The sequence below is a fragment of the Phyllostomus hastatus genome, unplaced genomic scaffold (assembly GCF_019186645.2).
Source record: "Phyllostomus hastatus isolate PE091 unplaced genomic scaffold, TTU_PhHast_1.1 phas_scaffold_129, whole genome shotgun sequence".
Classification (NCBI taxonomy): Eukaryota; Metazoa; Chordata; class Mammalia; order Chiroptera; family Phyllostomidae; genus Phyllostomus; species Phyllostomus hastatus.
In genome coordinates, this window is record NW_025334009.1 from 23,130,504 (window position 1) to 23,146,714 (window position 16,211).

At 38.5% G+C, this 16,211-nt stretch overlaps 1 protein-coding gene across 2 annotated transcripts in view; it reads left to right on the plus strand.

Annotated features, from left to right (window-relative positions):
• Positions 1-10,398, plus strand: part of ZNF385D (zinc finger protein 385D) — a 749,898-nt gene extending 739,500 nt beyond the window's left edge. For both annotated transcript variants that reach the window (XM_045857166.1, XM_045857167.1), the window contains 3 exons: positions 6,675-6,853; positions 7,904-8,005; positions 10,057-10,398. In XM_045857166.1, the coding sequence (XP_045713122.1) occupies positions 6,675-6,853; positions 7,904-8,005; positions 10,057-10,290 (515 nt within the window). In that variant the 3' untranslated portion in view covers positions 10,291-10,398. The remainder of the gene's footprint in view (positions 1-6,674; positions 6,854-7,903; positions 8,006-10,056) is intronic.
• Positions 10,399-16,211: the final 5,813 nt, after the last annotated feature.

The following is a 16,211-nucleotide window of genomic DNA, read 5'->3' on the forward strand; positions in this document are numbered from 1 at the left end:
GATGGGCTTTACTGTATTTTAAAATGCTTAGAGATTTCTAAACTTTTTGTCCAAACAAAACAACAATGTTAAAAAAGAGAAAGAGAACATCGACTAAAATCTATTGAGCAGATACAAGTGCCTACCATAGTCTTTAAAACTAGAAATTCATTTGACACAACTCTTCAGTAGGGCATATAATTTTTTTTTTCATAGCTGAGCACATTAAGCACAAAGAAACCTGAACCACACAGCTACCAGGGGTGTCCAACCCACGGCCCACAGGCCGCATGTGGCCCAGGAGGGCTATGAATGCGGCCCAAAATAAAACTGTAAATTTACTTTAAACATTATGAAACTTTTTGTGTGATTACATGTCACCATGTATTTAATATGTGGCCCAAGACAACTCTTCTTCTTCCAGTGAGGCCCAGAGACACAAAAAGGTTGGATACCCCAGAGCCTGAGCTCCCAAGTCTCTTTACAAATATTTGTTTATGAACGTTCATTGTCTAATACTTCAGCCAATCTTCACTGATCATTTACTATGTGCTAGGCACTGAGAATAAAAATCTGAGTAAAGCCAGGCCTTCAGGAAGCCCATGCCTAGTTTGTGGCTCGGTATTCAGGACTAAAATATGTAAAGACTTTCATCAGGACATCTGTCATTTCATGTTTCAAGTGAAAAGCTCATTTAAGCCAGTCAGCTGTGGCCAATGTGCATGTCCTTCTTATTATTGAGGCCCAAAGATTATCTGCCAATCCTGTTCAGCATCTTCTACAAAAATGGTAAGACTTTATTTAGTTTGATTGAAAATAAAGATAGAAATTCCCCTATCACAATTCTGCTATTATGCTTTCTTTAAACTTTATATGAATGATTTAAAAAGCATTCAGTCTCACAGCTCCTCTGTGTTCCACTATGTATAGAATATTTCAGGAAGTTTATACCTGAAAATGGGTCACAGCTGAGGGCATGCAGCTTCAAGGGGGAGAAGTGGGCAGGTTTTTGCTTTTCACTTCAAATGTCCTTCAAATTTTCTACTAAGGGAACATTTTACTTTCATCAAAAATAATTTTAAAACCTAAAAATAAAATTAGTTTACACAAAAAGGAAACAAAAACACTACTTTTAGAAATAACTAATGCAACATTACACTATGAAAGCATGTCTAATTTGTCCATTATTGAGGGATTAGAGTTCATTGCATAAAGATCCTTTTTCTAGACTCTCCTGGGTAATGAATGTAAGAACCATGTGGCACTCTCTCCATGCTCTTAAGGGCATTGTTTTAAGGGGATGGGACCGATGTACATAAAGTGCACAGATGCATGTGTAAGGAAGCAGGGGAAAGCCTCAGTGGTCCTGTAGTCAATGATGATGGACGAAAGAGGGTTTCTGGAGGCCTGACATTTCTCCTCACATGCTGAGATCTCAAGGATGGCTGCTGTATCAACCCCATGCATCTATCTTCTCACCAGGCCCAGCCAGGGCTCTGCGCACCAGGTCCCTGAGCCTGCAGAGGTCTTCCCTGGGCTTTCTGTGTTCACAGCATACATCCCCGCAGGGAGTGCTGCGTGTGGCCTGTCTCCCATCCCATCCTGATTTCTCAGCTCTTCACCGGAGGAGGCCTTTTCTGATGCTAATAGCAAAGTTCTCCTCTCCTCTGCTTTAGACCCTCTGTTTTTTTTGTCTCTTCTTTCACCTCTGCATATTGGACTTCAGATACATTACTGGTGAATCAGCAGATTGCTTTCATCCAGGAAGCTAACAGAAATGATACGATTTTTCACTCATTTGGGACATTACTTGGTTACCTGATACCATGGATGTCATCGTTTGGGGTGCTTAACGTTAGTTCATATGCTGATAAAGTAAACCAAAGTTTTCATCCCCAAGACAAAATGGAAATATGATTAACTTGGAAAATACATATCATATAGGAGGTCAGGGTCATGAAAGGCTAATTTGAAATTTAGAAGAAAAAGAGAAACAGAACATGGAGGGTTTTGAAGCCAATTATACACTTTCAGTGTGTAGATTCAACAGAACTTTTCTTTCTTAGGACACACTAGAGTTCAAATATAATGCCATTATTCCAAATGTCATAAATAAACACATCCCAAAACACCTTTGCATTTGCTGTTTGTGTGGAGATCGGGCAGTTTTCTGCCTGTTTATCTAGAAGCTGGATCATCTGAATTTGTCAAAGAGAAGGTAACAAATCATCACTGGCAGTTGCATGGGCTTGTTAAGGGTCTAGTCCAATGACGTTCAGCTAGTGTTCCACAAGAATTTTTAAAACATGCAATACCTGACTATTTAGTCAGGCACACTGACCTCTTTTCCCTTAGGTTGTCAAATTAAAAAATGACAACAGCCAACACAGCAATAGCTGGCCAGTGTGAATGAATCAAAATTATACCTATTTTTTTTGTCAGACCAGCAAAAAATATATTTTTTGGTGTGCCGCAGAATTTTAGTAATTATTTCATGTGTGGCATGAGATGAAAAAAGGTTGAAAATGACTGGCCTAACATTACTAAATATCATTTCATGGGCATTCTAGAAAATCGAATTGTATGATATTGAAATTTATTTTATAGAGGGGCATGTTTTGCAAACTATACCAAGATACATTTTTTCTATAAAATGAATCATTCTGAAACATCTTTTATGATGTTTAGAAAGTTGTTTGGCAGCTTGAATCAAGACTTAAAAATAGTCATATTCTTTGTCCCTGTAATATCCCACGTGAAAATCTATTCATAGGAAACAACCAAATGTGGGATAAAAGGTTTAGCAAGTAGGATATTCATTGCAACCTAATTATAGGGAAAAAGGGAACAATACCAATGTCTCAAATTAGTGGTTAAATATACCACATCCTTGTATCGTAAGTCTGTGTTGTCATTAAAAATCATGTGAACTTCTAAAAATATGTATAATTCCATGGGGAATTCTATACACAATCACATTAAATAAGTTATCTAAATGTTTTTAGATATGCATATACAAATAAAAAATAAAAGACTAGAACTTGATAAACATTATTAATATTTTGGTATACCTCACCTTGGTAGAATTATGTTTCTCATTTTTAAAAATTTTTCTGAATTTTTCTAATGACCTCATGAATGATTTATTGAATTTTAAAACGTCATTTGCTCACCTGCCTCTCCTTTGTACCTAACTGGAGAGCCACCTATAAAAGGGTAGTTGTAAGGATGTGGGCAATAGAAGGGATGCCTAGCGTCTTTTCACCTCCTCCCACATACTACTTTGATGTTTGCAGATATAAGATAAGTAAATATCTTGACCCAAGGTCACCAAAAACAAACTAGCAAACAAAAACAGTATTTATGGGAGCATTACGACCTGCTGAATTTAAACTATGGCTGGAGTACCATTTCACATTTGAGGAATCATGACATTTCCAGTGAAGGTCGCAGCCAGTGTCAGCGTTTTAAAGCGATAGGAAGAAAATGGTCCCTTTAGCGTCTGGCAGATTCTGTCCTCTGGGGAAGAAGGAGTACAACACAGTAGCAGACTTGTGATGCAGCTACTGTGCGATCACACAGGAAGGCACATGTCTTGCAGGATGTTTGCACAATGTGGAACCGCAGTGATCGAAGAGGTGACCAGACTGGCCATCACAGAGCCACAGCCTTTCGAAGCATCATGTTTTCTGATACTGGGCTGAGCAGAAAGGAGCATTGCAAGGTGGAGCAGGGTGGGGAGTAGGGGGCAGAATGAAGCTGGGGAATGAGGATTGGAAAGACTCAAATTAAAATCCAACTTTAGAAAAGACTTCATTAACAAAGGAGAAAATTGAAGGTGCTATGAGGGATTCACATGTAACTGGAATTCAGCAGGCTCATAAATTCTTAGTGGGTTTCTAGCTAAGTCCTCATAGCTGTAGGGACTTAGAAAACCACTTTCTACCTGCCGCAAACTTCAAGTAGTGCTTGCTGTGGGAGCCAGGCAAACAGCTTATCCTTTCTGCGTTGCAGACTGGTATCTCTAAAATGGGCATAATAATAGTACCTAGCTCATAGGGCAGCTGTGAGCAGGTAAATAATTTAGCATAATACTTGCAGTGTTTATCAGAAACCAAATGAGTAGAAGTTCTCCCAATAGTCAGTGTTTTATATTAATGCATATTCAATCTCTCAAAAACGTAAATGCTTTAAAGTTAGGGGAGGACGTATTTCCTTAATTTTAGCTCTACTTGGAGAAAAGACAGCTATCCTTATGGCTTATTCAAGCATTAAGATCTTATAAAACTATATAATAGCTATTTAATTATGACTGACATTCTCCTGCAAAATGAAGGAGGTTGCATGGTTCAAAAGTTCCACTCTCCTAATGATGAATAGTAAGCCCAGAGTCAAAGCTATTAGTTGAAGCATTTCACTCCATCTTGCCACATTTTTAACCACTATACACTATATATATACATGTGCTATATGTATATGTATGTGCATGTGTGCAGGCAATCATGCCTGTAGGAAGGTATGCATGAGTAGGTCTAGTCAGTTTTCTTATCTGCTAGTTTCTGTGGAGAGACTAACACTAAAAATTAATGCCAAAAATCCAATGATTTTCTGAGAGGAGGGATGTTTCTCAAATGTACACACATATCCCAGTTCTCCTCTTCCCCAAGGACATGATACAGGTAGGGCATAACTTGCCAAGGATAATATGAGGGGAATTTCATTTTTGGGAACTTTACTTGCTGTTTCTAATCCCCTGCAACGGAGGCCAAATCTGTTGCATTTCCCCTCATCTCTCTGACTCACCTGACACTCCGTCCTGAGGCAAGCCACATACATCTGGCTTTTTTCCTTTCTCTGGCAAGATAAATTACTTAACTGTTGTTTGAATAGATTAAAACGCTTTTCGGATCCATTTAGGTTCCACCCACGAAACACTAACTCCCACCACAAGTGAATCAAGAGTCAGAAAATCAGGGAGAGAATTAATCTGACTACTTATAGGTATTCATAAGCCAAACCAGCCCCAGAAATGCTTCTCAGTTTGACCAAAGAAGCCACCTGGGAAAGAAATTTTTTGATAAAATTACCTGTTTGGGTAAAAAAGGTTGAACACCCAGCACTGACACACAAAGCATATATTTCATATATGTTTCACGTGTGTGTGTGTGTGTGTGTGTATCTTGCTTCCTGGGAGAACACTCTTTTTCCCTGCTCTCACCTGTGTTGTCTTCATGCAAACTGGGGAGAGTTTGTGTTCCTGCCTTGCCAGGGAGACAAGGGAAAGCGGCCTCCATGAGGCCCCACCGTCACTGCCGCCGCCTCGCGGTTCTGTGGCTCCATATTTCAGCTCATCCCGTCCTCTCACTAGATGTTGACGTCTTTCTCTTTTCTTACAGGTTGAGATATGAACGTTTTCATAGCTATGCAGAGCAATATTAAGTGCAAAGTAGGAAATCTAAGTTATAAAGATATACATTTTTATATGAAACTCGATAAAGTCGTAATCATTTTGCAAAAGAGAAACATGTGGCTGTAAACCTGTTTCTGTATTCCACGCCCCTTATTTAAGACGATGGTGATCAACACTGACCCAGAGCGCCCCCAGCAAGTTTTTCTCATTCATATTTGATGGTTCTGGGAGGCTGGCTGCCCCAAGAATCACAAGTTAAGAATTTTCTGTGTATGCTTGCAGAACTGATAACAATGTAATAAATGCAATTAGGAAGGAGAAACCACTTTTTAAAAAAAAAGGATTTAAAAAGCCAGAATGGCAGAAAGGACATAAATGGTTACAAGGGAAAATTTTATAGCAAAAAACATATGACTAAGGGGAAAAAATAAAGAATTCTTAACAATGCTAAGAGAAAGGATCTTGTGAGCCAAATTTTGAGAGAAAACTCCCATGTGAACTTTAGTGATTTTTTTCAAAGGAAATGTTGACTGACATGAGTTATATGTGACCATCCAGTGATGTTGCTGGTTTATTTAAAAGATGCACTTATTCACATTGTATCTGCGTAGCCTGTGATTCCAGCCTCATATTCCTGGTCATTTATTTACCTTTGAAATCACATCACCAATCAGTGTGGGATTTACTATCCTAATGAGTTTGTTTTGGGGTTTTGTTTTGTTTGTTTGTTTGTTTTTTGCATAGTCATTAAGATCTTGATGCTATTACTCTTCCTCTCCGAACCTAAAACACATAGCCAGGAAAGCCTGTCTGTACTCTATTTAGAAAGCGGGTGTTTAATTAGTGCCACTTCTATAAATGCGCCATGTTTAAAGCGATTGCATTTGTTACCCATCACCTTCAACTGTACCGTTAGCAACTCAATCACTCTTCCACATCAGCTATCATTTATGTCCTATTAGCATCAAGAGGAAATGAAATGAAGTCACACCCATCTAATTTCTTCTTAGGACTCTCACGTGTAGCTGTTATATTGATGTTGCTTATTTGTCATGTGGGGCATTATTAAAAAAAGAACAAACGATTAAGTCATGTTGTATAAGGTGGTCCAGACACATCCTTCCAGTCTTCTATGTCACACCCATACTTCACCACAGCCTCTGGAAGAACTGCACTAAACCTAGGCATCGCATTTTATAATTGTGTTGCTTCTTGGACGCATTTGCCAGCTAAGATTTTTCTCCTCTTTTTTCTTTTTCATTTTTTTCTTGAATATCCTTGGCAGGTACAAAGCACAAAACTATGCTAGAAGCCCGGAATGGAAGTGGGACTATCAAAGCCTTTCCGAGGGCAGGTGTGAAAGGCAAAGGACCAGTTAATAAGGGAAACACAGGCCTGCAAAACAAAACATTTCACTGTGAAATCTGTGATGTGCACGTCAACTCCGAAACACAACTTAAACAGGTAGGCCGCATATTCTAGAAATGAAAATGGAGGGGTTCATCTTCCTCAGCGAGATGTCTGTGCTTTCCTTAGTCCCTTTCCTTCTATATTTTTCTCTCATCTCTCCATCCCTTTATCCATTCATCCATCCGTCTGCATCCAACCATTCACTTATCTTCTGTTCATTGTGCTTGTTTATGTATGTTTATGTTATTTAGTTGCTCAGGAATACTAAAATGTGATGGCTTCTCAGACCTGTTAGACATTATCTGAAGTTGAGTTCGCACCACTTGTATATATGAAAGGTGGCAGGAAACATACATTAGATCTTTTTCCACCAGGTTTCCCACTCAAAAGTGTTGCTTTTATTTAAAGTACAAGTCACAATCTTCCATTATTACTTGTTTAGATATTTACATGCTAACTTTACCCTGTGCTATCCTTTTATTTTATGTCCTTGATTATATGGTGTTATACTCTATTTCTAAATTGTGCAGCCACCTGTTGAAAAGACGACCGATCCTGCTGTATTTACTTTTACTCTGAGTAGTGTTACAAAGAGATCAGTTCTGTTTCCACTTGAAGGCCCAGCCCTCATATTGTGTTGTGTTTTATATGCCTATGGACAATATTCTGCTGATTTTGTGCAGCTTAGCTATTTATCTTTAGAATTTAAGGGGTTGACACTTGGCTGTACAAATAAGAGGATAAATATTAGTGTGGAGATCAATTCATGTCTGCCTGGGCATCTTTGTTTATCTGCACATAAAAATCTTTCCTACTTTCCTATCTTTATAAACTTCTAAGAAAAAAAGGAATTCTGTGCAATGATAAGGAGAAAGGCTAGGGAAAAAAAACCTCCTCTATTAGAATATATACTAAAGTGGAGATCATAAAAATACGTATTCTCGAGGCCTGAGAATCCAAGGACAAAAGTGCATGCTTTTGTATATTTGTCTTTCTGAAACTTGCATGAAATAATTCATATTCTTCCCCAGATTAAAGCAAGATTTGTGAGGACTTTTTTGGTGTGAATTTTCTTAAGCTGTTGTTTCTCATTGCTTTTCACAGCACATTAGCAGTAGAAGGCACAAAGACAGAGCTGCTGGGAAGCCCCCCAAACCCAAGTACAGTCCTTACAACAAACTCCAGAAGGCAGCACATCCGCTGGGGGTGAGTGTGGTCTTTGCTTCCCACAGTCTGCTGAGCCTGGACTTTTGTCACTTACTAAATGACATAAATGCGAGGTACCTAAGTAATGACAGACAATTGATTTGAGAGTCCGACCTCCACATCACCAACAGAATTAATAGTTTAATGAGCTGGGCGGGGGTGGGGGGTGTTTTGCCGCCTGTAACCACATCCCAGGAGCTTCTCCTCTTGAGTTGAGCTCAGGTTTATGACAGAGCATGGGGAAGGGAGAAGGGAAGGGAGAAGAGCCAAAATCTTTTGAGTCAGGTAAGTAATCACCTAAAATCTGGTCTTGAAGTTAGTGGATATTTTTAAGAAGGAACATCCATGAAAATCAAGTTTTGTTTATCTCTTTTTTTACTATCTTCAAGAGACAAAGCATTGGTGTTATTGTTACCCTCAAAAATATTTTGGATTTGAGTAATACAGCCTCAAAGGCATGGCTTACTTTATTTAATGATTCACCCACGGTCACTGTATAATGCCTGGGAAGCACTCCCTGGGAAATGCTCTTTTCCCATTACTTTATATGTGCTTTTAGATTACTAAACATCCTAGTACTTTTAGATTAGTAAACATACTAACTTGGAATTTTTGTAAGATTTTAGGGGAGATCTGTGAACCCCTTGACATCTTAAGCTAATATTTATAAGCATGCAGTCTTTTTTTCTGGTTAATTGTACCCTGGTCTCTTTCATCAGAGATCCAGACACAATGAAAAGTTAAGAACAACTGATACACAATATGTCCTGAATTGTGCATTTCGAAGTGTTTTCGTCAACATAGACCTTATTTATAGAGTTGACCCTTCAACAACATTGATTTGAACTGTGCAGGCCCACTTCTAGGTGAATTTCAATAAATACAGTTGGCCCTCCGTATCCACAGGTTTTGCATTCATGGATTCAATCAACCTCAGTTCAAAAAGAATATTTTCAATCCACAGTTGGGTGTCTTCTTCAGAAGGGGCGGGCAGGGCCAACTGTAGTCAAGTTTTGGGGCAGTTAAAAGTTACACAGGGATTTTCAGCGGCACCTGGGACAGTTGGCAGCCCTAACCACCTCCTAGCATTGTTCAGTGGTCAACTGTAATTGGTGCTATTGTGTGCTGCTGACACAGGAAAATACAGTTAAGGGAAAACTTCAATCATCTCTTAATGAGGACTAAGTATGAGTTGACCCAATTTTATGCAAATGAAATCACTTTACTCAAAAGCAATTTTACCTGCGTTCAGAGACTGTGAATTCCGCTCAGAGCTGATGTTTCGGCATCTCTAGTCATACCTTGAGCGCTGTCTCTGACCAGTAGAGATGCTGCCTTCCACAGTCAACGGAGTGGTTGTCAAATAGACATACAAGTCAACTTATGATAGTGTTAGCGCCCAAAACCTCCTTAACTATAAATGTGTCACTGTTTCTGTAAATGGGAACATCTGCATGCAAACAGCCATCTTACTGTGCTACTAGCCAGAGAGAACTGGTTTTGTCAGTAGGCTTGACCTAATGTTGTTACCATTCAACAAAGATGAAGCAGGACACGTCAGACTTTTTGGAGCAATAAGTTTACTTCTTTATTGAAAGTGGAATTTTGTTTTTATTTTTCTTAATTAGTTCCACACACCTCTCCATTCTACTCAGTCACACACTTGCAAAGCCTACAATAACTGATAGCATTAATGAATCTCTCTTTAAAAATATTGGTTTTGTGGTGGAGTAAAAATTCCCAGTTTTTTTCTGAAGATGAATACTTTCCTCAGGAAGTATATGTATCAAGAAAAATAAAATAAGGTTGCTGAGTGCTTTTCTAAAGAACTTTTCAAAACCCTAACTCGGCCATTTTCAGGAATCTTCCAAGCCTCCCGAAAGAAAGATGTTCTCTACAGGTCCTATTATTTCTATTGTCAGTTCACAGTCAGGACCTTATCTTCATAGTTGTTTACTGCTCTATTGAAAAAGCTACCCTACCATTTTGCATTCTAAGTGTAGACTCCAAAACGTTTGTCCTTGTAACTCTTTCTTTCCCCTCCCTTGCAGGTAAAATTAGTCTTTTCAAAAGAACCTTCAAAGCCATTGGCTCCACGAATTCTACCAAACCCGCTGGCCGCTGCAGCAGCCGCTGCAGCCGTGGCCGTGAACTCCCCCTTCAGTCTCCGAACTGCGCCCGCGGCCACTCTGTTCCAGACGTCCGCACTCCCACCCGCGCTCCTGCGGCCAGCCCCAGGACCCATGCGGACCGCCCACACTCCTGTGCTGTTTGCTCCTTACTGAATTCCACGTGGAGTCGTTGTACTGCAATAATTTTTCAAAAAACAAAAAACAAAACAAACAAAAGAGAACTATGCAGTGTTTATTTATAGTTTAAAGTATATCTGAAGAGCCAGGACTTTTGATAGTGAATTGAAAAAAATTATTAAAAAAAAAAGGAGGGAGGTCGGGGGAGGGTGGGGAGGGATGGTATTTTCTCCAAATTAAAGCATTCCTCTGGAACATTGGTTGTTTTAGAAGTGATCTCCAGCATTGACTCGTAGTGGTATCTAGAACTTCTGAAGCCTTTGTGACTGTGCTTTTGGGGCACCTGTTTCCCTCTGCATTGTCTTTCCTGCTTTATGAAACAATTATATATTGTCTAAGGGCATTAACTGGTTCTAATGTGTATATAATAATTCACCCTGTAGGTTAAAATAATACAAAAAAAAAGAGAAAAAAACAAAACAAAAAACAAAGCAACACTGTGAATAGTAGTATCCGTGCTGGTCCTCTCGCTGTGACAGCAGTTAGTGGGCGTTTATCCCAACAGAAGTAGATGCAGTAGATGTCTTGTCAAACAATAGTGCTGTGTCTCAATCTATGCCACTAGGTTTTAAAGAATTGCAAAAGGTAGAACGAACAACTATTTCATGCCAGTAAGCAGTCAAAAAATGAGCAAACACGTAATGGTTTTGCAGAGGTCTCCCTGGTCCATGTTCTCCCCCGCCTGGGCAGCTCGGAGGTGACTTCAAGTTCAGAGCAATAGAACAGGACCAAGCAGAGAGGTTGGGGAGATATTAATAAAGATGATTTCTTACAAAGTACCATCTTATCACCCTAAAACAGTATTGTCAGAAATAGGGAAGTGTTTGTAGTGAACCTATATCTGAAAACAGGTAAAACCATGCATCATTGGTGTTTAAAAAGAAATTAGTACAACTCTTCAGTTTCATGGATAAGGGACAATCATAAGCTAGGATGATAATGCAAAGAAAAGATTTTTCATGTTAGTTAATATCCAGTAAAAACAGAATATTGAACCTCTGCAATATCCCTTTATATCATACCAGTAGGGTTGTCTCTTAGGCAAAGGTTTCTGCTTTATGATGATAGGCATTAGCTATTGTTGTGGGTTTTCTTTTCTTTTTTTTTTTTTGCTTTCCTACTGACATGATATAAACAATTAATATATATTTAAATGTTAACTCAGAAAAATAATTCTGGGTTCATTGCAGACCAAGGATATATTGTTAAGAAAAAATACTGGTAAGATGCACTTGACCGTCATTGCTCTAGTGGAGTTGTAAAATACCGACAGCCTTTGATGTCCACCATAAGGTGGAAAGGAGTTGATGTTTTACCTTTACAACAAGATTTATCAGGGGTATATATAAATATATGTATATTGTATATATGTTAGAAAGATTAAGAGAATAACTTATAAAAAGAAAATCTATATAAAATAATTATATAACCATCCCATGTTACATGTTATCATTAAGTTGGTAACAAATGGCATAAAAATAGCTGTGCCTTTAATTTGTGATAAAGGCTATTTGCTTTTTCCCCCAGAAAGCAAACCTGTACCTGTCACTATGATGGGGTTTGATGCAGCCAATCTGTCGCGTTAATAAGAACAATGGCAGTCAAACGTAGAAAAATGATAAGAACATGTACAAATCAACCCTACATGATTTAGGTTTAAAGAAAAAAAATATTTTTGAAAAGGTTTTGTAAAGACTATTTAAAAACGTAGGGAAGGGCTGGGTATGGCCTTCCTGAAACTGCTCTTATCTAAACTGTAGTAACTTTTGAGAGATATAAAGAGGCAAGATGAAACCATTGGAGAGAGAGGTATTTAGCATATGTCATTTTATATTTAAGAAACACCCATAGCGTGCTTGGTGCTCAACATGAAACATGGTCTTTGGAGTTCTTGTCTACCATCTAGCTATAGACCTTTGTCATATAAACATATCTTTAAAGCAGTTGGCTTTGTATATCTTTTGTTAGACAAACAACCAAAAAATAAAGACGGGGAAGAAGGGAGGAGGGCAGGCAGGCAGGAAGAAAAAGAAAAACTATTAATATTTTATCAGTCTTTGCTAAAAAGAATTTTAAACTATAGACACCGTGCTTACACAGGTGGGTTAGCATTAACATTTGTATTTGAGAGTATCTGGTGACTTTGCATTTACCAATGTCTCTCCTCTTTGGTCTTAGCAAGTGTGTCCTGTGTTTGCACCATGGACTCTGCTAGTACATCAGGTAGAGAGTTCCTTGAGAGATTGTTGTCTGGGGTTCTGTCTATATCTCGTGCATCCATCTTCAGACCGTTTTGAACTTGAGTTTCCTCCTTCTGCTTTGTCAACTTTTATCTTTCACTATACGTCAGCCTGAATTCTTATCCAGCCACCTACACCTGATAAAACCTCTCTTTCTGTTGGGGAACTTAGTGTTAATCGATGCAGTCTCACTACAGTGTGCTTTTGCTGTTCCTCCCCGTTTTCGCCACCGTGAACGAGCCAGGCCCCTAGAAGTCAGGGCCTGTGGGTTACAAGAATCCTGGATCACAAGGCGTTACTAACTTTAATGATTTTCTGGGAACAAACAAATCAGCCATATTTTCTCCATCAGCCATATGAGAAAACTCAGAAATACGTCAATCCCTTCTGCCTCACTTCACTATGGAACCATTTTTGTTGAAATGGTCTCTTAAATTGGAGTTGTAATCATCAGTTGTCTTTTACTCACTACCTAATAAAGGATGAAGCCTAACCTTAGAACTTACAATGGATTCTCTGTGAATTGTTTCCCCTCACTCCACATATCTATCAACACCAGATCAGCATCTACTGGAGTTCAGACAGGTATAAAGCTATATTCTTTCCCTGAGGGAACTTCCTTCGTGAAAAAAGATGAATAATTCGGATTGGTCAGCAGTGGTGCTCTGAAAATCCCCAAGGGTGGTCTGACTTTATGGATATACATGTATATACATCCCTTCCCATGCATCACACCCAATGACAAGGAAGTGATAGAGAAAACATCTCTGATTTCATTTGGAACAAATATAAATGCATTGCAAGAGTCAAATGCCTCTGGAAAAAGCATTGTTGCACCTCATCCAGATCATCCAGACAAATGGGAAACAGTTGTTGGGGAGGTGCTGTATTGCTCTTTAGAGAAAACAGGTGATTACAGATGACAAATTGCTCCTCTCACTGGTCCTAAATTTTGAAGAGTGGTTGTTTTATGCATATAAGCAAACACAGGTGGCCTTTGGCAATTTATACTATCACTGCCTCATCCAATAGGATCGTGATCTTTGGGTATTCTTGGGTTTTCTGTCATCTATTGTAATAATTCGCTTCTGTTATCATATATGTGTATGTGTGCAGACACACACACACGTTTTTTAAAGGTGCTACATATTTTTCTGCCAAGAAACTATTTAGCCAAGAGAGTGTTTATACTCAAAAGAGCAGTAAATCACTAAGCAAAGGATTGAAAATTAAAATACAATGAAGTTTTAAAAATAGGATCAAAGTTTATTGTAGGTATGCCCATGTAAGTTTCTAAGGAATAGAACCAATACATAGCAAACATGAGCATTAAATTTCACTTACAATTAAATTTTAAACTCATATTTGTCTCAGTACACATGTAATATTTCAGCTTTCCTGAAGAAATCAGATTACAAAGCTAAAAGATGACTCAAGTGATGGAGAGACCTCTTCCTTCGTCTGAATTGGTGTATAGAACTACCTTTCAGTTCATAAACCTGGATAACATCGTATTAATAACTAATTATATACAGGAAACATTATAAAGCAGTAGGGAAAACAGTGAGCTTGAAAGAAGTCAAAGTCTGTTGTTAGACTTTGTCTCTGACCAGCAGGGTAACTATTAAAGAGTCATCTAAAGCGTTGTCCTTAATTGCTTCATGAGTAATACAGATGACAGTGAATAAAAGCTGAGCTGGTTTACTATGTCTGCATTTAGAGGACCACTTCTCTCATCCTCTCAGGAATAAAACTGCTCCCTTGTAGTGAACCATGCAGCTCTTCACATATTTGGCATGTGTCCTGAAAAGTGTTGTGTATTCCTTTTCATCCTGAGTATATACCACACAGTAGGCTATTCTGACTAATCGTAGATTTCACCACCAATTACAATTACCATAGAAGGTGCTATTTCATGATGGACTTACAACAAAGTCATGAAGGATACACTGTATCTCTTTTCTCAGTCTTAGAACACAATGAACTCTGAACAAAACAAACCACAATGAAAGCAATAGAAATTTGGCCATGTGGGTGTGGAAGGGAGCAACAAATTTAAATGCTGCCCTCTTATTCCTTTGGTTGAGCTTTCCCCCTACGGTACTAGTGGGCCCCTTCATTAATTATGCCCTGGTTTTGCAGTTGTTTTAGCTAATGGCCACATATTAAGACCATGCGCCCCACAGCCAAAGGATAATTAGTTATATCCTCTCTCCATTGTTAATAGCAAGAATTCAGGCATGCCTCAGTTGACTGCACTTCACTTTATTGAGTTTCACAGGTGTTGAGGGGGGTGTTGTGTTTTGTTTTTGTTTTGGATATTTTTTTTTAACAAATTGAAGCAAGACCCTCCACCAGAAAAGGATTAGGGTTTGCTTTATCTCCAGACTTGCTTTTATGGTGGTCTGGAACCAAACAGCCGTACCACCGTATCTCGGAGATGTTCCTGCACCTGCTTTGTTGCCGCCATCTGGAAGCACACCTGCCCTGTCTCTAAGGTATGCGTATCCTGGAATGCAGTACTGACAGTGAATGTTTTACATATCGATTGCTATTGGTTTTCATTAAAAGGACAGGCATTTTTGGAGTGTCTCAGCTGTTCTTTGTAAGGTATTCGTCAGTAACTACAGAGGCTGCCACTATCAGACACTGAAATGGATCATTTATATGGCAAGTCTCCATTGTCTACTTACTGTATCTGAGAATGATATCAGGGCTTCCAGTGAAAGACAGATATGTGGAGATATCCTCCTCAAGAGGCCCATAAGGTTTTTATTTCCGGAAATGGATTTATACCTTACCAGAACTATGAATGGTGAAGGGAGGCAAGTCTGCACTGGAGAAACCTATATGCAACTTGATTAGATGTTCACGTGGGTTACAAAGGGTCACAGAGTTTGAAGAATTCTCTGGCTCACACGTGAGACACAAAGTTCTTGAGATTATGGAAAATTTAGTTTTCATTTAAGGATCAAGAAGAATTTCATGGGATGATATGTGTTTTTTAAAAGGAATTATGAAAAATGTGTGGAAGTGTTAAGTATTGGGGAAGAGCGTTGTGGCCAAAGGATGTGGGCAAAAGACTGATTGATGGCCACAGAACAATGGGTGTGGTTTCTGGCTTTAACACAAGTTATCTGTGAGGAACCCAGGGCATTCACTCGTCATTTTGATGATTCTTTTCTGAAAAGTATGGGGGAGGTAGGCAATAATGAGGTTACTTTATAAAGATATACTTTTTAACAGGCTGAATTAGTAAAAATAAATAAATGAGATGCTTGTATTGAGAAACTGGTTCCAAAACCTTAAGTCTAATTCCTATAAATTTCAATAAAATTGTTCTAAAATGCATCTTATACTTACAGTATGCATATCCCCACATATTTGAAATTAGGTTGACCTGATACCAAAGCACGGCCATAAGCAGCTATATTAGACAGTCAGTTTTTTTTCCAGTAAATATGTGATTTTTTTAAAGACACATTTCCTTATACACATGGTGCTGTATGCTCAGAACTTTTTTCCCCTTGGGAAATTTGTTTAGTCATTTTTTAATTCATTTTATCACTTGAAATCTCATGTCAATTCAACTAAGGTTTTATTATGTATTTATAACAATCATGTCTGCCAGTAGTATTGAATTTACTGGCATTTTAC